The sequence below is a fragment of the Oncorhynchus mykiss genome, chromosome 13 (assembly GCF_057628025.1).
Source record: "Oncorhynchus mykiss isolate SJ-2025 chromosome 13, ASM5762802v1, whole genome shotgun sequence".
Classification (NCBI taxonomy): domain Eukaryota; kingdom Metazoa; phylum Chordata; class Actinopteri; order Salmoniformes; family Salmonidae; genus Oncorhynchus; species Oncorhynchus mykiss.
The window spans coordinates 78,388,796-78,411,370 of NC_143034.1; the positions used below are offsets into that span (position 1 = coordinate 78,388,796).

General features: G+C 48.1%; 1 protein-coding gene across 1 annotated transcript in view; it reads left to right on the forward strand.

Annotated features, from left to right (window-relative positions):
• The window catches only part of rbfox1 (RNA binding fox-1 homolog 1), a 406,536-nt gene that overhangs the window by 55,409 nt on the left and 328,552 nt on the right, over nt 1-22,575 (forward strand). The window contains 1 exon segment of the mRNA XM_090197802.1: nt 19,453-19,500. Within this exon segment, the coding sequence (XP_090053928.1) occupies nt 19,453-19,500 (48 nt within the window).

The window sequence follows — 22,575 nt, forward strand, 5'->3', positions numbered from 1 at the left end:
CTTCCATACCCCCCCCTCCTTCAATACCTCCCTCCCTCCTTCCATACCTCCCTCCCTCCTCCTTCCATACCTCTCTGCCTCCTTCCATACCTCCCTCCCTCCTTCAATACCTCCCTGCCTCCATCCATACCTCCCTCCATCCATCCATACCTCCCTCCCTCCCTCCCTCCCACCATACCTTCTTCCCTCATTCCATACCTCCCTCCCTCCTCCTTCCATACCTCCCTCCCTCCTTCCATACCTCCCTCCATCCATCCATACCTCCCTCCCTCCCTCCCTCCCACCATACCTTCTTCCCTCATTCCATACCTCCCTCCCTCCTCCTTCCATACCTCCCTCCCTCCTTCCATACCTCCCTCCCCCCTCCTTCAATACCTCCCTCCCTCCTTCAATACCTCCCTCCCTCCTCCTTCCATACCTACTTCCCTCATTCCATACCTCCCTCCCTCCTTCCATGCCTCCCGCCCACTCTCCATCCATCCATCCACACCTCCCTCCCTCCATCCATCCATAACTCCCTCCCTCCATCCATACCGCCCTCCCTCCCTCCTTCCATACCTCCCTCCTTCCATACCTCCCTCCCTTCTTCCATACCTCCCGCCCTCCTTCCATCCATCCATAACTCCCTTCCTCCTTCCATATCTCCCTCCCTCCTTCCATACCTCCCTCCCTCCATCCTTCCATACCTCCCTCCTTCCTCCTTCCATTCCTCCCTCCCTCCCTCCCTCCTTCCATACCTCCCTCCCTCCCTCCTTCCATACCTCCCTCCCTCCTTCCATTCCTCCCTCCCTCCCTCCCTCCTTCTTTCCATACCTCCCTCCCTCCTTCCATACCTCCCGCCTGCCCTCCATCCATCCATCCCGCCCTCCCTCCTTCCATTCCTCCCTCCCTCCACACCTCCCTCCATCCATCCATAACTCCCTCCCTCCCTCCCTCCTTCCATACATACCTCCCTCCCTCCTTCCATACCTCCCTCCCTCCTTCCATCCATCCATATCTCCCTCCCTCCTTCCATACCTCCCTCCCTCCTTCCATCCGTCCCTCCTTCCTCCTTCCATACCTCCCTCCCTCCTTCCATACCTCCCTCCTTCCTCCTTCCATACCTCCCTCCCTCCTTCCATACCTCCCTCCCTCCCTCCTTCCATACCTCCCTCCCTCCCTCCTTCCATTCCTCCCTTCCTCCCTCCTTCCATACCTCCCTCCCTCCTTCCATACCTCCCACCCGCCCATACCTCCCTCCATTCCGCCCTCCCTCCCTCCTTCCATACCTCCCTCCCTCCCTCCTTTCATACCTCCCTCCCTCCCTCCTTCCATACCTCCCTCCCTCCCTCCTTCCATTCCTCCGTCCCTCCCTCCTTCCTTCCTTCCATTCCTCCCTCCCTCCTTCCATACCTCCCTCCCTCCTTCCATACCTTCCACCCGCCCTCCATCCATCCATCCACACCTCCCTCCCTGCTTCTATACCTCCCTCCCTCCATCCATCCATACCGCCCTCCCTCCTTCCATTCCTCCCTCCCTCCTTCCATACCTCCCAGTCAAGTGTTATATTGGTGCTTTAGTTTAGTTCTTCTGTGGTTGAGTTGTTCTGTGGGTTGAGTTGTTCTATGGGTTGAGTTCTATGGGTTGAGTTGTTCTGTGTGGTTGAGTTCTATGGGTTGAGTAGTTCTATGGGTTGAGTTGTTCTGTGTGGTTGAGTTGTTCTGTGGATTGAGAACACATGAATCTGTTTATTATTGGACTCTTGATCACGGCCGGTTGTGATACGGCCCAGGATCAAACCTGGATTTGTAGTGATGTCACTGAGACGCAGTGCCTTAGACTGCTGCGCCACTCGGGAGGCCCGCTGTGACTTTCAAAGTGGCACCATCATAGGATGCTCCCTTTCCAAATGTCTGGCCTGCTAGAGCTTCCCCGGTCAACTGTAAGCGCTGTTATTGTGAAGTGGAAACGTCTAGGAGCAACAACGGCTCAGCTGCGAAGTGGTAGACCACACAAGCTCACAGAACTGGACCGCCGAGTGCTGAAGCGTGTAGCGTGTCAAAATGTTCTGTTCTCAGTTGCAACACTCACAACCGAGTTCCAAACTACCTCTGGAAGCCACGTCAACACAAGAACTGTTGGTTGGGAGCTTCATGAGATGGGTTTCCATGGTGAAGAGATGGGTTTCCATGGTGAAGAGATGGGTTTCCATGGTGAAGAGATGGGTTTCCATGGTGAAGAGATGGGTTTCCATGGTGAAGAGATGGGTTTCCACGGTGAAGAGATGGGTTTCCACGGTGAAGAGATGGGTTTCCACGGTGAAGAGATGGGTTTCCATGGTAGAGCAGCCGCACACAAGCCTGGAGTGGTGTAAAGCTCACAGCCATTGCACTCAGGAAGAGTGGACAATAGTTATTGGGAGTGATGAATCACACTTCACCATCTGGCAGTTTTTCATGGTTCGGGCTAAGCCCCTTAGTTCCAGTGAAGGGAAATCTTAACGCTACAGCATACAATGACATTCTAGACGATTATGTGCTTTGAACTTGGTGGCAACAGTTCGGGGAAGGCCCTTTCCTGTTTCAGAATGACAATGCCCACGTGCACAAAGAGAGGTCCATACAGAAATGGTTTGTCGAGAACGGTGTGGAAGAACTTGACTAACCTGCACAGAGCCCTGCCCTAAACCCCATTGAACACCTTTGGGATGAATTGGAACGCCAACTGTGAGCCAGTCCTAATCACCCAACACCAGTACCCGACCTCACTAATGCTCTTATGTCTGAATGGAAACAAGCCCCTGCAGCAATGTTCCAACATCTAGTGGAAAGCCTTCCCAGAAGAGTGGAGGCTGTTATAGCAGCAATGTTCCAACATCTAGTGGAAAGCCTTCCCAGAAGAGTGGAGGCTGTTATAGCAGCAATGTTCCAACATCTAGTGGAAAGCCTTCCCAGAAGAGTGGAGGCTGTTATAGCAGCAATGTTCCAACATCTAGTAGAAAGCCTTCCCAGAAGAGTGGAGACTGTTATAGCAGCAATGTTCCAACATCTAGTGGAAAGCCTTCCCAGAAGACTGGAGGCTGTTATAGCAGCAATGTTCCAACATCTAGTGGAAAGCCTTCCCAGAAGAGTGGAGGCTGTTATAGCAGCAATGTTCCAACATCTAGTGGAAAGCCTTCCCAGAAGACTGGAGGCTGTTATAGCAGCAAAAGGGGGGACCAACTCCGTATTAATGCCCATGATTTTGGAAGGAGATGTTTGTGTCCACATACTTTTGATCATGTAGTGTAGGTTATATTTTATCCTCAAAATGCGAAAGAGTTATAATCAATCAGAGCAGTGATGTGGTGTCTGATGTCTCAGTCAGGGTGAATCCACTATGAGGTGTCTGATGTCTCAGTCAGGGTGAATCCACTATGAGGTGTCTGGTGTCTCTCAGTCAGGGTGAGTCCACTATGTGGTGTCTGATGTCTCAGTCAGGGTGAATCCACTATGAGGTGTCTGATGTCTCTCAGTCAGGGTGAATCCACTATGAGGTGTCTGATGTCTCTCAGTCAGGGTGAATCCACTATGAGGTGTCTGATGTCTCTCAGTCAGGGTGAATCCACTATGAGGTGTCTGATGTCTCTCAGTCAGGGTGAATCCACTATGTGGTGTCTGATGTCTCTCAGTCAGGGTGAATCTACTATGAGGTGTCTGATGTCTCTCAGTCAGGGTGAATCCACTATGTGGTGTCTGATGTCTCTCAGTCAGGGTGAATCCACTATGAGATGTCTGATGTTGTCTCTCAGTCAGGGTGAATCCACTATGAGATGTCTGATGTTGTCTCTCAGTCAGGGTGAATCCACTATGAGGTGTCTGATGTCTCTGTCAGGGTAAATCCACTATGAGGTGTCTGATGTTGTCTCTCAGTCAGGGTGAATCCACTATGTGGTGTCTGATGTTGTCTCTCAGTCAGGGTGAATCCACTATGAGGTGTCTGATGTTGTCTCTCAGTCAGGGTGAATCCACTATGAGGTGTCTGATGTTGTCTCTCAGTCAGGGTGAATCCACTATGAGGTGTCTGATGTCTCTGTCAGGGTAAATCCACTATGAGGTGTCTGATGTCTCTCAGTCAGGGTGAATCCACTATGACGTGTCTGGTGTCTCTCAGTCAGGGTGAATCCACTATGAGGTGTCTGATGTCTCAGTCAGGGTGAATCCACTATGAGGTGTCTGATGTTCTCTCTCAGTCAGGCTGAATCCACTATGAGGTGTCTGATGTTGTCTCTCAGTCAGGGTGAATCCACTATGAGGTGTCTGATGTTGTCTCTCAGTCAGGGTGAATCCACTATGTGGTGTCTGATGTCTCTCAGTCAGGGTGAATCCACTATGAGGTGTCTGGTGTCTCTCAGTCAGGGTGAATCCACTATGTGGTGTCTGATGTTGTCTCTCAGTCAGGGTGAATCCACTATGAGGTGTCTGTCTCTCAGTCAGGGTTTATCCACCATCTGAAACCAAAGCAGAGCAGGGTGAATCCACTATGTGGTGTCTGATGTTGTCTCTCAGTCAGGGTGAATCCACTATGTGGTGTCTGATGTTGTCTCTCAGTCAGGGTGAATCCACTATGAGGTGTCTGTCTCTCAGTCAGGATTAATCCACCATCTGAAACCAAAGCAGAGCAGGGTGAATCCACTATGTGGTGTCTGATGTTGTCTCTCAGTCAGGGTGAATCCACTATGTGGTGTCTGATGTTGTCTCTCAGTCAGGGTGAATCCACTATGAGGTGCATGTCTCTCAGTCAGGGTTAATCCACCATCTGAAACCAAAGCAGAGCAGGGTGAATCCACTATGATTTGTCTGTCTCTCAGTCAGGGTGAATCCACTATGATTTGTCTGTCTCTCAGTCACGGTGAATCCACCATCTGAAACCAAAGCAGAGCAGGGTGAATCCACTATGTGGTGTCTGATGTTGTCTCTCAGACAGGGTGAATCCACTATGAGGTGTCTGTCTCTCAGTCAGGGTTAATCCACCATCTGAAACCAAAGCATAGCAGGGTGAATCCACTATGTGTTGTCTGATGTTGTCTCTCAGTCAGGGTGAATCCACTATGTGGTGTCTGATGTTGTCTCTCAGTCAGGGTGAATCCACTATGAGGTGTCTGTCTCTCAGTCAGGGTTAATCCATCATCTGAAACCAAAGCAGAGCAGGGTGAATCCACTATGTGGTGTCTGATGTTGTCTCTCAGTCAGGGTGAATCCACTATGTGGTGTCTGATGTTGTCTCTCAGTCAGGGTGAATCCACTATGAGGTGTCTGTCCCTCAGTCAGGGTTAATCCACCATCTGAAACCAAAGCAGAGCAGGGTGAATCCACTATGTGGTGTCTGATGTTGTCTCTCAGTCAGGGTGAATCCTCTATGTGGTGTCTGATGTTGTCTCTCAGTCAGGGTGAATCCACTATGAGGTGTCTGTCTCTCAGTCAGGGTGAATCCACCATCTGAAACCAAAGCAGAGCAGGGTGAATCCACTATGTGGTGTCTGTCTCTCAGTCAGGGTGAATCCACTATGACGTGTCTGGTGTCTCTCAGTCAGGGTGAATCCACTATGTGGTGTCTGATGTTGTCTCTCAGTCAGGGTGAATCCACTATGAGGTGTCTGTCTCTCAGTCAGGGTTAATCCAGCATCTGAAACCAAAGCAGAGCAGGGTGAATCCACTATGAGGTGTCTGATGTTGTATCTCAGTCAGGGTGAATCCACTATGTGGTGTCTGATGTTGTCTCTCAGTCAGGGTGAATCCACTATGAGGTGTCTGTCTCTCAGTCAGGGTGAATCCACCATCTGAAACCAAAGCAGAGCAGGGTGAATCCACTATGTGGTGTCTGATGTTGTCTCTCAGTCAGGGTGAATCCACTATGAGGTGTCTGATGTCCAAGTCAGGGTGAATCCACTATGAGGTGTCTGGTGTCTCTCAGTCAGGGTGAATCCACCATCTGAAACCAAAGCAGAGCAGGGTGAATCCACTATGTGGTGTCTGATGTCTCTCAGTCAGGGTGAATCCACTATGTGGTGTCTGATGTTGTCTCTCAGTCAGGGTGAATCCACTATGAGGTGTCTGATGTTGTCTCTCAGTCAGGGTGAATCCACTATGTGGTGTCTGATGTTGTCTCTCAGTCAGGGTGAATCCACTATGAGGTGTCTGATGTTGTCTCTCAGTCAGGGTGAATCCACTATGTGGTGTCTGATGTTGTCTCTCAGTCAGGGTGAATCCACCATCTGAAACCAAAGCAGAGCAGGGTGAATCCACTATGTGGTGTCTGATGTTGTCTCTCAGTCAGGGTGAATCCACTATGAGGTGTCTGATGTCTAAGTCAGGGTGAATCCACTATGAGGTGTCTGGTGTCTCTCAGTCAGGGTGAATCCACCATCTGAAACCAAAGCAGAGCAGGGTGAATCCACTATGTGGTGTCTGATGTCTCTCAGTCAGGGTGAATCCACTATGTGGTGTCTGATGTTGTCTCTCAGTCAGGGTGAATCCACTATGAGGTGTCTGATGTTGTCTCTCAGTCAGGGTGAATCCTCTATGTGGTGTCTGATGTTGTCTCTCAGTCAGGGTGAATCCACTATGAGGTGTCTGATGTTGTCTCTCAGTCAGGGTGAATCCACTATGTGGTGTCTGATGTTGTCTCTCAGTCAGGGTGAATCCACTATGAGGTGTCTGATGTTGTCTCTCAGTCAGGGTGAATCCACTATGTGGTGTCTGATGTTGTCTCTCAGTCAGGGTGAATCCACTATGTGGTGTCTGATGTTGTCTCTCAGTCAGGGTGAATCCTCTATGTGGTGTCTGATGTTGTCTCTCAGTCAGGGTGAATCCACTATGAGGTGTCTGATGTTGTCTCTCAGTCAGGGTGAATCCACTATGTGGTGTCTGATGTTGTCTCTCAGTCAGGGTGAATCCACTATGTGGTGTCTGATGTTGTCTCTCAGTCAGGGTGAATCCACTATGTGGTGTCTGATGTTGTCTCTCAGTCAGGGTGAATCCACTATGTGGTGTCTGATGTTGTCTCTCAGTCAGGGTGAATCCACTATGTGGTGTCTGATGTTGTCTCTCAGTCAGGGTGAATCCACTATGTGGTGTCTGATGTCTCAGTCAGGGTGAATCCACTATGAGGTGCATGTCTCTCAGTCAGGGTGAATCCACCATCTGAAACAAAAGCAGAGCAGGGTGAATCCACTATGTGGTGTCTGATGTTGTCTCTCAGTCAGGGTGAATCCACTATGAGGTGTCTGTCTGTCAGTCAGGGTGAATCCACCATCTGAAACAAAAGCAGAGCAGGGTGAATCCACTATGTGGTGTCTGATGTTGTCTCTCAGTCAGGGTGAATCCACTATGTGGTGTCTGATGTCTCAGTCAGGGTGAATCCACTATGAGGTGCATGTCTCTCAGTCAGGGTGAATCCACTATGAGGTGTCTGTCTCTCAGTCAGGGTTAATCCACCATCTGAAACCAAAGCAGAGCAGGGTGAATCCACTATGTGGTGTCTGATGTTGTCTCTCAGTCAGGGTGAATCCACTATGTGGTGTCTGATGTTGTCTCTCAGTCAGGGTGAATCCACTATGAGGTGTCTGTCTCTCAGTCAGGGTTAATCCATCATCTGAAACCAAAGCAGAGCAGGGTGAATCCACTATGTGGTGTCTGATGTTGTCTCTCAGTCAGGGTGAATCCACTATGTGGTGTCTGATGTTGTCTCTCAGTCAGGGTGAATCCACTATGAGGTGTCTGTCCCTCAGTCAGGGTTAATCCACCATCTGAAACCAAAGCAGAGCAGGGTGAATCCACTATGTGGTGTCTGATGTTGTCTCTCAGTCAGGGTGAATCCTCTATGTGGTGTCTGATGTTGTCTCTCAGTCAGGGTGAATCCACTATGAGGTGTCTGTCTCTCAGTCAGGGTGAATCCACCATCTGAAACCAAAGCAGAGCAGGGTGAATCCACTATGTGGTGTCTGTCTCTCAGTCAGGGTGAATCCACTATGACGTGTCTGGTGTCTCTCAGTCAGGGTGAATCCACTATGTGGTGTCTGATGTTGTCTCTCAGTCAGGGTGAATCCACTATGAGGTGTCTGTCTCTCAGTCAGGGTTAATCCAGCATCTGAAACCAAAGCAGAGCAGGGTGAATCCACTATGAGGTGTCTGATGTTGTATCTCAGTCAGGGTGAATCCACTATGTGGTGTCTGATGTTGTCTCTCAGTCAGGGTGAATCCACTATGAGGTGTCTGTCTCTCAGTCAGGGTGAATCCACCATCTGAAACCAAAGCAGAGCAGGGTGAATCCACTATGTGGTGTCTGATGTTGTCTCTCAGTCAGGGTGAATCCACTATGAGGTGTCTGATGTCTAAGTCAGGGTGAATCCACTATGAGGTGTCTGGTGTCTCTCAGTCAGGGTGAATCCACCATCTGAAACCAAAGCAGAGCAGGGTGAATCCACTATGTGGTGTCTGATGTCTCTCAGTCAGGGTGAATCCACTATGTTGTGTCTGATGTTGTCTCTCAGTCAGGGTGAATCCACTATGAGGTGTCTGATGTTGTCTCTCAGTCAGGGTGAATCCACTATGTGGTGTCTGATGTTGTCTCTCAGTCAGGGTGAATCCACTATGAGGTGTCTGATGTTGTCTCTCAGTCAGGGTGAATCCACTATGTGGTGTCTGATGTTGTCTCTCAGTCAGGGTGAATCCACCATCTGAAACCAAAGCAGAGCAGGGTGAATCCACTATGTGGTGTCTGATGTTGTCTCTCAGTCAGGGTGAATCCACTATGAGGTGTCTGATGTCTAAGTCAGGGTGAATCCACTATGAGGTGTCTGGTGTCTCTCAGTCAGGGTGAATCCACCATCTGAAACCAAAGCAGAGCAGGGTGAATCCACTATGTGGTGTCTGATGTCTCTCAGTCAGGGTGAATCCACTATGTGGTGTCTGATGTTGTCTCTCAGTCAGGGTGAATCCACTATGAGGTGTCTGATGTTGTCTCTCAGTCAGGGTGAATCCACTATGTGGTGTCTGATGTTGTCTCTCAGTCAGGGTGAATCCACTATGAGGTGTCTGATGTTGTCTCTCAGTCAGGGTGAATCCACTATGTGGTGTCTGATGTTGTCTCTCAGTCAGGGTGAATCCACTATGTGGTGTCTGATGTTGTCTCTCAGTCAGGGTGAATCCTCTATGTGGTGTCTGATGTTGTCTCTCAGTCAGGGTGAATCCACTATGAGGTGTCTGATGTTGTCTCTCAGTCAGGGTGAATCCACTATGTGGTGTCTGATGTTGTCTCTCAGTCAGGGTGAATCCACTATGTGGTGTCTGATGTTGTCTCTCAGTCAGGGTGAATCCACTATGTGGTGTCTGATGTTGTCTCTCAGTCAGGGTGAATCCACTATGTGGTGTCTGATGTTGTCTCTCAGTCAGGGTGAATCCACTATGTGGTGTCTGATGTTGTCTCTCAGTCAGGGTGAATCCACTATGTGGTGTCTGATGTCTCAGTCAGGGTGAATCCACTATGAGGTGCATGTCTCTCAGTCAGGGTGAATCCACCATCTGAAACAAAAGCAGAGCAGGGTGAATCCACTATGTGGTGTCTGATGTTGTCTCTCAGTCAGGGTGAATCCACTATGTGGTGTCTGATGTCTCAGTCAGGGTGAATCCACTATGAGGTGCATGTCTCTCAGTCAGGGTGAATCCACCATCTGAAACAAAAGCAGAGCAGGGTGAATCCACTATGTGGTGTCTGATGTTGTCTCTCAGTCAGGGTGAATCCACTATGAGGTGTCTGATGTCTCTGTCAGGGTGAATCCACTATGAGGTGCATGTCTCTCAGTCAGGGTGAATCCACCATCTGAAACAAAAGCAGAGCAGGGTGAATCCACTATGTGGTGTCTGATGTTGTCTCTCAGTCAGGGTGAATCCACTATGAGGTGTCTGTCTGTCAGTCAGGGTGAATCCACTATGTGGTGTCTGATGTTGTCTCTCAGTCAGGGTGAATCCACTATGAGGTGTCTGATGTCTCTGTCAGGGTAAATCCACTATGAGGTGTCTGATGTTGTCTCTCAGTCAGGGTGAATCCACTATGAGGTGTCTGTCTCTCAGTCAGGGTGAATCCACTATGTGGTGTCTGATGTTGTCTCTCAGTCAGGGTGAATCCACTATGAGGTGTCTGTCTGTCAGTCAGGGTGAATCCACCATCTGAAACAAAAGCAGAGCAGGGTGAGAAGGAGTGAAGTTGCTTGTCGCCGGTTGCAGCGTGTGTGTCTCTCTCTGTATCAATCCACACATCTGTGCACATGAGTAGCAACGGCAGCCAGGTTCCTCCTTGTTCAGTCCGGCAGTTTAATTCACAGCCGCTGAGTGATGGGAGTTTGATTTACCATCAGTGGTCCTCCTGGTCAGTGTGATGAATGACAGAATTAAGCAGAAAACTTTGATAAATGTTCCTGATTGCTCACATCACTCTAATCACAGATGAAGATCTGTCAGCATCTACAGGAGAGACTGAGAGCCTTCAGACCTGAAGAAGAGATGTGTCTAGTGGCAGGTCACATGGAGGGAGGGAGGGAGGGAGGGAGGGAGGGAGGGGGGTGGGAGGGAGGGAGGGAGGGAGGGAGGGAGGGGGGTGGGAGGGAGGGAGGGAGGGGGGTGGGAGGGAGGGAGGGAGGATATAGAGAAATGCTAGAAGACAGGTCTCTTTGTCTTTCTTTCCATCAGTCTCTGTTCTCTTTCTCTCCCCGTTCTCTCCTGAGACACTTTCTCCCTGTCTCTCCTGAGACACTTTCTCCCTGTCTCTCCTGGGACACTTTCTCCCTGTCTCTCCTGGGACAGTTTCTCCCTGTCTCTCCTGAGACACTTTCTCCCTGTCTCTCCTCAGACACTTTCTCCCTGTCTCTCCTGAGACACTTTCTCCCTGTCTCTCCTGGGACACTTTCTCCCTGTCTCTCCTGGGACACTTTCTCCCTGTCTCTCCTGAGATACTTTCTCCCTGTCTCTCTAATCAGTACATTTTAAACTGGCAGAGAGAATGAGATTAAGAGAGAGGGAGAGAAGGAGATGAAGAGGGAGAGGCTGATAAATAGAGAATAAGAGAGAGAGAACAGAGCAGACAGTAAGATCTTCTTTGGGTGTTGTCAGGAGAGATCAGACAGTAGACACCTGTCTACAGACTATCTGAATAAGCTACACATGTCTGTGCTCCATGTGTACATCCAAAATGGCACCCTTTTACCCTACATAGTACACTACTTTAGAGCAGGGCCCATAGGGAGGAGGGGCCCACAGTGCTCTGGTCAAACGTAGTCCACTATGTAAGAAATAGGGATCCATTTGGGATGTATCTCCTGTCTCCTCTGCTCACACAGCAGAAGTCATCTACTCACCAGATAACGTTATCATTGCTGCTGCTATTTTAGTACAGACGGGAGGGTAGCTTTAATATCCATAGAGTCCCAAACCATACCCTGTTCCATATGTAGGGCACTACTCTGGTTTATAAAAAAAACAGTCCACTGTGTAGGGAATAGGGAGCAATTTGGACTGCAGGACACAATCAGGAATATCTCTCTCTGGCTTTTCTCTTTTCATAGCATTCTCTGTTCCCCAGGCGCTCAGACAACACGGGCAGCTTTATGGTCTGTTCTGTTGTCGCTACTGTTATCGGAGAGATCAAACCAACTAGATACAATTCCTCAATGTGGAATTTTAATACCTACACACATTGAGCTGGAATCTTGAGCAGACTTTCGTGTATATACCCAACCTGCACATGAGATATTCTACATGTTTTACACTAAGGTCTTTAACCAATATCCACACTAGTATGTTCCTAATATAAACCACCGTACTGGGTATCCATTCATGTGGTATGTTGGTCTGGACATGGAACATAGCCGAGACGTACAACAGGGTTTAAGTCCCTGGACACACTGGGGCTTTGTGTCACAGTAGTTCTGATGGAGCCAAGGCTTTTTTTTTTTTAAATAATGGGACTTATAGGACAACGAATGGAGATGATTGTCTGGCAGAAAAAAACACACAAATGATCCCCTTTTTCTGACGGATGAAAACTTGTCTGAAAACAGCTAACTTGAGTTGTACTTCTGACGGACCAAAGAAAACACAAGGTACAAATGATGTATGTCATATAAGACTGAATGTGTTCATGCATCTCAGTGTGGTTGGAGGAACTATTGTTTTGTCTAATGACCTACAGACTGTGTTGTCTCTTTTCAGACTGAACTTTCACCTTGCTGTATTGCGTCAGTATGCTCTGCTAGCTGCCTGTGGATCAGTATGCTCTGGATCAGTACGGTCTGCTAGCTGCCTCTGGATCAGTATGCTCTGCAAAGCTGCCTCTAGATCAGTATGCTCTGCTAGCTGCCTCTGGATCAGTATGCTCTGGATGAGTATGCTCTGCAAAGCTGCCTCTGGATCAGTATGCTCTGCAAAGCTGCCTCTAGATCAGTATACTCTGCTAGCTGCCTCTGGATCAGTACGCTCTGCTAGCTGCCTCTGGATCAGTATGCTCTGCAAAGCTGCCTCTAGATCAGTATGCTCTGCTAGATGCCTCTGGATCAGTATGCGCTGGATCAGTATGCTCTGCAAAGCTGCCTCTGGATCAGTATGCTCTGCAAAGCTGCCTCTAGATCAGTATGCTCTGCTAGCTGCCTCTAGATCAGTATGCTCTGCTAGCTGCCTCTGCATCAGTACGCTCTGCTAGCTGCCTCTGGATCAGTATGCTCTGGATGAGTATGCTCTGCAAAGCTGCCTCTGGATCAGTATGCTCTGCAAAGCTGCCTCTAGATCAGTATACTCTGCTAGCTGCCTCTGGATCAGTATGCTCTGCTAGCTGCCTCTGGATCAGTATGCTTTGCTAGCTGCCTCTAGATCAGTATGCTCTGCAAAGCTGCCTCTGGATCAGTATGCTCTGCAAGCTGCCTCTGGATCAGTATGCTCTGGATCAGTATGCTCTGCTAGCTGCCTCTGGATCAGTATGCTCTGGATCAGTATGCTCTGGATCAGTATGCTCTGCAAGCTGCCTCTGGATCAGTATGCTCTGGATCAGTATGCTCTGCTAGCTGCCTCTGGATCAGTATGCTCTGGATCAGTATGCTCTGGATCAGTATGCTCTATAAAGCTGCCTCTGGATCAGTATGCTTTGCTAGCTGCCTCTAGATCAGTATGCTCTGCAAAGCTGCCTCTGGATCAGTATGCTCTGCAAGCTGCCTCTGGATCAGTATGCTCTGCAAGCTGCCTCTGGATCAGTATGCTCTGGATCAGTATGCTCTGCTAGCTGCCTCTGGATCAGTATGCTCTGGATCAGTATGCTCTGGATCAGTATGCTCTATAAAGCTGCCTCTGGATCAGTATGCTCTGGATCAGTATGCTCTGGATCAGTATGCTCTATAAAGCTGCCTCTGGATCAGTATGCTCTGCAAAGCTGCCTCTGGATCAGTATGCTCTGCAAAGCTGCCTCTGCCATGAGCTCTGGACCTGTATGGTGCAGGTGGCAGTGGGCTTTATGGCCTGAATCTCCAGAGGTCTCAGGTTCATGCTCCGTTCCTGCTGTCCCCTCTCCATCACTACACTACTACTGCTCTCCCCTCCAGCAACACATGTTATCTGGTGCAGTACGATACACCCATCTGTATAAATATAGGATATATGAGGGTATACCCTCATGGGATGGGATTTTTAAATGAATAACACCCTTTAAAGATTAATAATAATAATTGTACCGTCTAAACTGGAAATATATTTTCCATCACCAGCATGTTTCTATCTTCATCTGGTGACAAAACAGAAAGTAAAAGACGGCAACAAAAACTACAACTTATGAACGGGAAGCATAGAAATAGCCAACATAGAACATATCTACCACTTCTCGGACTTGCTTTCAATGAGTGACAGATCTATAGCTCATATTTCTATGTGGATTTTGGTCGGGTCTGCCCGATAAAAGTAACACATTGCAGCTTTAATGAACAACGGATAGAAATATGTGGATCCTACAGCCTGTCGACTGTTAGGCGTTAGAAATAACATCACATACTATGTTATTGGTCACATTCACATGTTTAACAGGTGTTATTGCGGGTGTAGCGAAATGCTTGTGTTTCTAGCTCCAACTGTGCAGTAGCATCTAACAATTCACAACAATACACAGTAATGTAAAATAAATATATAAAATAAATATATAAATATTAGATTGAGCAATGTCGGAGTGTCATTGACTAAAATACAGCAGATTAGAATACAGTATATACATATGAGATAAGAAAGCAGTATGTAAACATTACTAAAGTGACTTTTGTTACGTTATTAAAGTGACCAGTGATTTTCATGTCTATGTATATAGGGCAGCAGCCTCTAATGTGCAGGGTTACATAACCGGGTGGAAGCCGGCTAGTGATGGCTATTTTGAAGCTGTTTTTCAGTCACTTGGCCCCAGCTTTGATACACCGGTACTGACCTCGCCGTCTGGATGATAGCGGTGTGAACAGGCAGTGGCTCGTGTGGTTGTTGTCCTTGATGATCTTTTTGGCCTTCCTGTGACATCGGGTGGTGCAGGTGTCCTGGAGGGCAGGTAGTTTGCCCACGGTGATGCGTTGTGCAGACCTCACGGCAGTTGCCTACCAGGCGGTGATACGGCCCGACGGGATGCTCTTAATTTTGCATTTGTAAAAGATTGTCAGTGATGTGTACGCAGATGAACTTGAAGCTTTCCACCTTCTCCACTGTGGTCCCGTCCATGTCGATAGGAGGGGGGAGGGGGGGGGGGGGGGGGGGGGGGTGCTCCCTCTGCTGTTTCCTGAAGTCCACGATCATCTTCTTTGTTTTGTTGACGTTGAGGGAGAGGTTATTTTCCTGGCACCACTCTCCCAGAGCCCTCACCTCCTCCCTGTAGGCTGTCTTGTCATTGTTGGTAATCAGGCCTAGTACTGTTGTGTCGTCTACAAACTTGATGATTGAGTTGGAGGCGTGCGTGGCCATGCAGTCATGGGTGAACAGGGAGTACAGGAGGGGGCTGAGCACGCACCCTTGTGGGGCTCCTGTGTTGACGATCAGCAAAGTGCACGTCAGGAAGTCTGCAACCCAGTTGCACAGGGCAGGATTCAGACCCAGGGCGGTAAGCAAATTGAAGTGGGTCTAGAATGTCAGGTAAGGTGGAGGTGATATGATCCTTAACTAGCCTCTCAAAGCACTTCATGATGATGGAAGTGAGCTCTTCGGGGCAATAATCATTTATTTCCGTAACCTTTGATTTCTTGGGTACAGGAACAATGGTGGCCATCTTGAAGCAAGTGGGGACAGCAGACTAGGATAGGTAGAGATTGAATATGTCCGTAAACACTCCAGCCAGCTGGTTGGCGACGGGGCTGGTTTTCTTTTTGTAATCTGTGATTATCTGTAGTCCCTGCCACATACGTAGTCTGAGCCATTGAATTGCAACTCCACTTTTTTTAAAACAATCTTGGAAGCATGGATTAGTCAGACCAACGTTGAATAGACCTTAGCATGAGTACTTCCTGTTTGACTTTCTGCCTGTAGGAAGGGAGGAGCAAAAATGGAGTCATGATCAGATTTACCGAAGGGAGGGCGGGGGAGGGCCTTGTAGGCATCCTGGAAGAGGGAGTAGCAGTGGTCCAGTGTTTTCCCACTACACTCAATGTGTTGGTAGCACTTCAGTAGAGTTTTCCTCAAATTTACTTTGTTAAAACCCCCAGCTACAATAAATGCAGTCTCAGGATATGTGGTTTCCAGTTTGCAAAAAGTCCAGTGTAGTTCCTTGAAGGGCGTCGTGGCTGCTGTAACTACAACGGCTGTAACTACAACGGCTGTAACTATACCTAAAGAGAATTATCTTGGGAGGTAATACGGCCGGCATTTGATTGGGAGATATTCTAGGTCACAAAACGACCTAAGTTTCTTTACGTTATGACAATCGTGGTGTCGGCTTGAGGTGGAATATATATGGCTGTGACTTTTTTTCTCCTGAAAAACTCTCCAGTCCTTAATGATTACAAGCACACCCATAACATGATGCAGCCACCACCATTCTTGAAAAAAATGAAGAGTGATGAGTACTCATTGATGAGTTGTGTTGGATTTGCCCCAAACATAACACTTTGTATTCAGGACAACACGTTAACTGCTTTGCCACATGTTTTGCAGTATTACTTTAGTGCCTTGTTACAAACAGCATGTTTTGGAATATTTTTATTCTGTACAGGCTTCCTTTTTCTCCCCCTCCGTTATTGATCCATCCTCAGTTTTCTCCTATCTGTTTGTGGGGGGGTTGTATTGATCCATCCTCAGTTTCCTCCTATCTGTTTGTGGGGGGGGGTTGTATTGATCCATCCTCAGTTTTCTCTTATCTGTTTGTGGGGGGGTTGTATTGATCCATCCTCAGTTTCCTCCTATCTGTTTGTGGGGGGGGGGGGGGGGGTTGTATTGATCCATCCTCAGTTTTCTCCTATCTGTTTGTGGGGGAGGGGGGGGGGGGTTGTATTGATCCATCCTCAGTTTTCTCCTATCTGTTTGTGGTGGGGTTTGTATTGATCCATCCTCAGTTTTCTCCTATCTGTTTGTGGGGGAGGGGGGGGGGGGTTGTATTGATCCATCCTCAGTGTTCTCCTATCTGTTTGTGGGGGAGGGGGGGGGGGTTGTATTGATCCATCCTCAGTTTTCTCCTATCTGTTTGTGGGGGAGGGGGGGGGGGGGTTGTATTGATCCATCCTCAGTTTTCTCCTATCTGTTTGTGGGGGAGGGGGGGGGGTTGTATTGATCCATCCTCAGTTTTCTCCTATCTGTTTGTGGGGGAGGGGGGGGGGGGGGGTTGTATTGATCCATCCTCAGTTTTCTCCTATCTGTTTGTGGGGGAGGGGGGGGGGGTTGTATTGATCCATCCTCAGTGTTCTCCTATCTGTTTGTGGGGGAGGGGGGGGGGGGTTGTATTGATCCATCCTCAGTGTTCTCCTATCTGTTTGTGGGGGAGGGGGGGGGGGTTGTATTGATCCATCCTCAGTGTTCTCCTATCTGTTTGTGGGGGAGGGGGGGGGGGGGTTGTATTGATCCATCCTCAGTTTTCTCCTATCTGTTTGTGGGGGGGGTTGTATTGTATGTAAACAATGAGGAGTTTGGTTAGTTGGTTGGTTGGTTAGTTGGTTGGTTGGTTGGTTAGATGGAATTATTCCTCTTTAGTCTGGAAATGTTGAGGGAATAATGAGAGAAGGGCAATGTGAGTCTGTGTGTGTGTCTGTGTGTGTGTCTGTGTGTGTGTCTGTGTCTGTGTCTATGTGTGTGTGTCTGTGTCTGTGTCTGTATCTGTGTCTGGTCCCACTCCAGCCCCCTGACAGTTCCCTACTTCAGACCAATACATAATTTAATGAAAAGTCAATGGAAGAACACAAACACGGAAAAAACGCTGGTACCGGATAGGACACACACACACACACACACACACATACATATATATACACATACACACACACACACACAGACACACACACACACACACACAGACACATACACACACGTACAGACACTAATGCATGAAGTCAAGCACACACACAAGCCTTTGGTGCCTGATTGCTCCTGCATAAATAAATAGATAAGAGCTTTTATTTTGAGATGTGAATATTGATGAGATCCCTCCAAAAGTCCAGAGAGAGAGAAAGAGAGAGAGAGACAGAAAAGGGCAATGATGAGAATTTGGTCAATCTGCTAGTTATCCCTCCAACAGTCCAGAGAGAGAAAAGGGCAATGAGTGAAGAACAAACACCATTATAAATACAACCCATATTGATGTTTATTTATTTTCCCTTTTGTACTTTAACTATTTGCACATCGCTACAACAGTGTATATATACATAATATGAGATTTGTAATGTCTTTATTCTTTTGGAACTTCTGTGAGTGTAATGTTTACCGTTCATTTTTATTTCACTTTTGTTTATTATCTACTTCACTTGCTTTAACATATAAAGCCATTGAATTGAGAGAGACTCTCTTCTCTCTCTCTCTCTCTCTCTCTCTCGCTCTCTCGTTGTCTCTCTCTCTCTCTCTCTCTCTCTCTCTCTCTCTCCTCTCTCTCTCTCTCTCTCTCAATTCAATTTAAGGGAAACATATGTTTACACATGTCCCACCACGTCAGTAGAGTCACCACGTCGGTAGAGTAGAGTCACCACGTCGGTAGAGTCACCACGTCGGTAGAGTCACCACGTCGGTAGAGTCACCACGTCGGTAGAGTAGAGTCACCACGTCGGTAGAGTCACCACGTCGGTAGAGTAGAGTCACCACGTCAGTAGAGTCACCACGTCAGTAGAGTCACCACGTCGGTAGAGTAGAGTCACCACGTCAGTAGAGTCACCACGTCGGTAGAGTAGAGTCACCACGTCGGTAGAGTAGAGTCACCACGTCGGTAGAGTCACCACATCAGTAGAGTCACCACGTCGGTAGGGTAGAGTCACCACGTCGGTAGAGTCACCACGTCGGTAGAGTCACCACGTCGGTAGAGTCACCACGTCAGTAGAGTAGAGTCACCACGTCGGTAGAGTAGAGTCACCACGTCGGTAGAGTACAGTCACCACGTCGGTAGAGTCACCACGTCGGTAGAGTCACCACGTCAGTAGAGTAGAGTCCCCACGTCAGTAGAGTAGAGTCACCACGTCGGTAGAGTCACCACGCCGGTAGAGTCACCACATCGGTAGAGTCACCACGTCAGTAGAGTAGAGTCACCACGTCGGTAGAGTAGAGTCACCACGTCGGTAGAGTAGAGTCACCACGTCGGTAGAGTGACCACGTCGGTAGAGTGACCACGTCGGTAGAGTCACCACGTCAGTAGAGTAGAGTCACCACGTCGGTAGAGTAGAGTCACCACGTCGGTAGAGTACAGTCACCACGTCGGTAGAGTCACCACGTCGGTAGAGTCACCACGTCAGTAGAGTAGAGTCACCACGTCAGTAGAGTAGAGTCACCACGTCGGTAGAGTCACCACGCCGGTAGAGTCACCACGTCGGTAGAGTCACCACGTCAGTAGAGTAGAGTCACCACGTCGGTAGAGTCACCACGTCGGTAGAGTCACCACGTCGGTAGAGTAGAGTCACCTCGTCGGTAGAGTAGAGTCACCACGTCGGTAGAGTAGAGTCACCACGCCGGTAGAGTGACCTCGTCGGTAGAGTCACCACGTCGGTAGAGTAGAGTCACCACGCCGGTAGAGTAGAGTCAACACGTCAGTGTGTGTGTGTGTTGGTGGATGGGTGGGTGAACTGATGAGTCCACACCATTTACAATAAGTAATAAACCAATCAAGAGTGTACTGTCATGTTTACACCTGAATTACTACTGTCAACACTCAACACAACAATCTCTCCGCCAGCATGATAGCTCTCTATTGCTTTACCTGTTTTCTAATGCCCCCTATCCTTCTCTCTCTCTCTCTCTTTCTCGCTCTCTCTCTCAGAGTTCCAGCAGTGACAGTAGCAGCTGTTTAAATAAGGACAGTGTCTCGGTGAGTAACAGACGGATGTTCTACCTTCCTCGCTCCCTGTCCTCTCTTTCTTTTTAATCTACAATCCCTCGCTCCACTCCTCCTCCGCAGCTGTCTGCAAGGCAGCCGACCAAAGCAGGTAGAACTAGAGGAGCACACACACACACACACACACACACACACACACACACACACACACACACACACGCAGCGGAGTGGTGAATAGCCGTGGTGTGTGTGTGTGTGTGTGTGTGTGTGTGTGTATGATTTAAAGTATAACGTGAGTGGGTGCTTACATAACACTGTAACAAGCTGTGTTGGCTGTTATTAAAAAAAGGTTTGGTTTAAAAACCTGTTAATTGACAAAAATGTAGCAAATTGTAAAGAAAGCCCAGCTCTTCTCTGCAGGTGAGATTAAAGAAGAGAAGAGGAGAGATGATGGAGGGTAAATGTAGCAGGGGGAGATTAAAGAACAGGAGAGATGATGGAGGGTAAGTGTAGCAGGGGGAGATTAAAGAAGAGAACAGGATAGATGATGGAGGGTAAGTGTAGCAGGGGGAGATTAAAGAAGAGAACAGGAGAGATGATGGAGGGTAAGTGTAGCAGTGGGAGATTAAAGAAGAGAACAGGAGAGATGATGGAGGGTAAGTGTAGCAGGGGGAGATTAAAGAAGAGAACAGGAGAGATGATGGAGGGTAAGTATAGCAGTGGGAGATTAAAGAAGAGAACAGGAGAGATGATGGAGGGTAAGTGTAGCAGTGGGAGATTAAAGAAGAGGAGAGATGATGGAGGGTAAGTGTAGCAGTGGGAGATTAAAGAAGAGAACAGGAGAGATGAGAGAGGGTAAGTGTAGCAGGGGGAGATTAAAGAAGAGAACAGGAGAGATGATGGAGGGTAAGTGTAGCAGTGGGAGAGTAAAGAAGAGAACAGGAGAGATGATGGAGGGTAAGTGTAGCAGTGGGAGATTAAAGAAGAGGAGAGATGATGGAGGGTAAGTATAGCAGTGGGAGATTAAAGAAGAGAACAGGAGAGATGATGGAGGGTAAGTGTAGCAGTGGGAGATTAAAGAAGAGAACAGGAGAGATGATGGAGGGTAAGTGTAGCAGTGGGAGATTAAAGAAGAGGAGAGATGATGGAGGGTAAGTGTAGCAGTGGGAGATTAAAGAAGAGAACAGGAGAGATGATGGAGGGTAAGTGTAGCAGGGGGAGATTAAAGAAGAGAACAGGATAGATGATGGAGGGTAAGTATAGCAGTGGGAGATTAAAGAAGAGAACAGGAGAGATGATGGAGGGTAAGTGTAGCAGTGGGAGATTAAAGAAGAGAACAGGAGAGATGATGGAGGATAAATGTAGCAGGGGGAGATTAAAGAAGAGAACAGGAGAGATGATGGAGGGTAAGTGTAGCAGGGGGAGATTAAAGAAGAGAACAGGAGAGATGATGGAGGGTAAGTGTAGCAGGGGGAGATTAAAGAAGAGAACAGGAGAGATGATGGAGGGTAAGTGTAGCAGGGGGAGATTAAAGAAGGGAACAGGAGAGATGATGGAGGGTAAGTGTAGCAGGGGGAGATTAAAGAAGAGAACAGGAGAGATGATGGAGGGTAAGTGTAGCAGGGGGAGATTAAAGAAGAGAACAGGAGAGATGATGGAGGGTAAGTGTAGCAGGGGGAGATTAAAGAAGAGAACAGGAGAGATGATGGAGGGTAAGTGTAGCAGGGGGAGATTAAAGAAGAGAACAGGAGAGATGATGGAGGGTAAGTGTAGCAGTGGGAGATTAAAGAAGAGAACAGGAGAGATGATGGAGGGTAAGTGTAGCAGTGGGAGATTAAAGAAGAGAACAGGAGAGATGATGGAGGGTAAGTGTAGCAGTGGGAGATTAAAGAAGAGAACAGGAGAGATGATGGAGGGTAAGTGTAGCAGTGGGAGATTAAAGAAGAGAACAGGAGAGATGATGGAGGGTAAGTGTAGCAGTGGGAGATTAAAGAAGAGAACAGGAGAGATGATGGAGGGTAAGTGTAGCAGGGGGAGATTAAAGAAGAGAACAGAAGAGATGATGGAGGGTAAGTGTAGCAGGGGGAGATTAAAGAAGAGAACAGGATAGATGATGGAGGGTAAGTGTAGCAGGGGGAGATTAAAGAAGAGAACAGGAGAGATGATGGAGGGTAAGTGTAGCAGGGGGAGATTAAAGAAGAGAACAGGAGAGATGATGGAGGGTAAGTATAGCAGTGGGAGATTAAAGAAGAGAACAGACGAGATGATGGAGGGTAAGTGTAGCAGGGGGAGATTAAAGAAGAGAACAGAAGAGATGATTGAGGGTAAGTGTAGCAGGGGGAGATTAAAGAAGAGAACAGGATAGATGATGGAGGGTAAGTGTAGCAGGGGGAGATTAAAGAAGAGAACAGAAGAGATGATGGAGGGTAAGTGTAGCAGGGGGAGATTAAAGAAGAGAACAGGATAGATGATGGAGGGTAAGTGTAGCAGGGGGAGATTAAAGAAGAGGAGAGATGATGGAGGGTCAGTGTAGCAGTGGGAGATTAAAGAAGAGAACAGGAGAGATGATGGAGGGTAAGTGTAGCAGGGGGAGATTAAAGGGTGAAAGATATACAACAGACAGGACAGTTCACTTCCTGGATTCAACTAACACTCTTTCTCAGTGTGTTCAACCAAAAGCATTTTATCTCTGTCTTTTCTCTTTCTTAGTTTGTCTGTTTCTCTCTGTCTTATTTTCACCGTTGATATCTCCTTAATGTGAAGGTGTTGTATGTTTACTGAGGCTCTGACAGAAAGAAAAGAAAGAGAGAGAGATAAAGAGTTTGAAACTATGTAGAAGTCTGAAGGTTGGTGTTGTGATGTAGAGAGACTGAAAACATATTCCTCTGGGTTCTCTCTTCCTTCTTCTCCTCCTCCTTGTCATCCTCCTCCTCCTCTATCATCTTCTCTCCTCCTCCTCCTCCTCCATCATCTTCTCTCCTTTCTCATCCTCCTCTTCCTTCTCCTCCTCTTCATATTCCTCCTCCTCCTCCTCATCAGTACTGAATCTTGCTTGTTCCCTGCTCTGTGATTATAGAGGGTGTTATTATTCCGCCTAGTTTTTGGGGT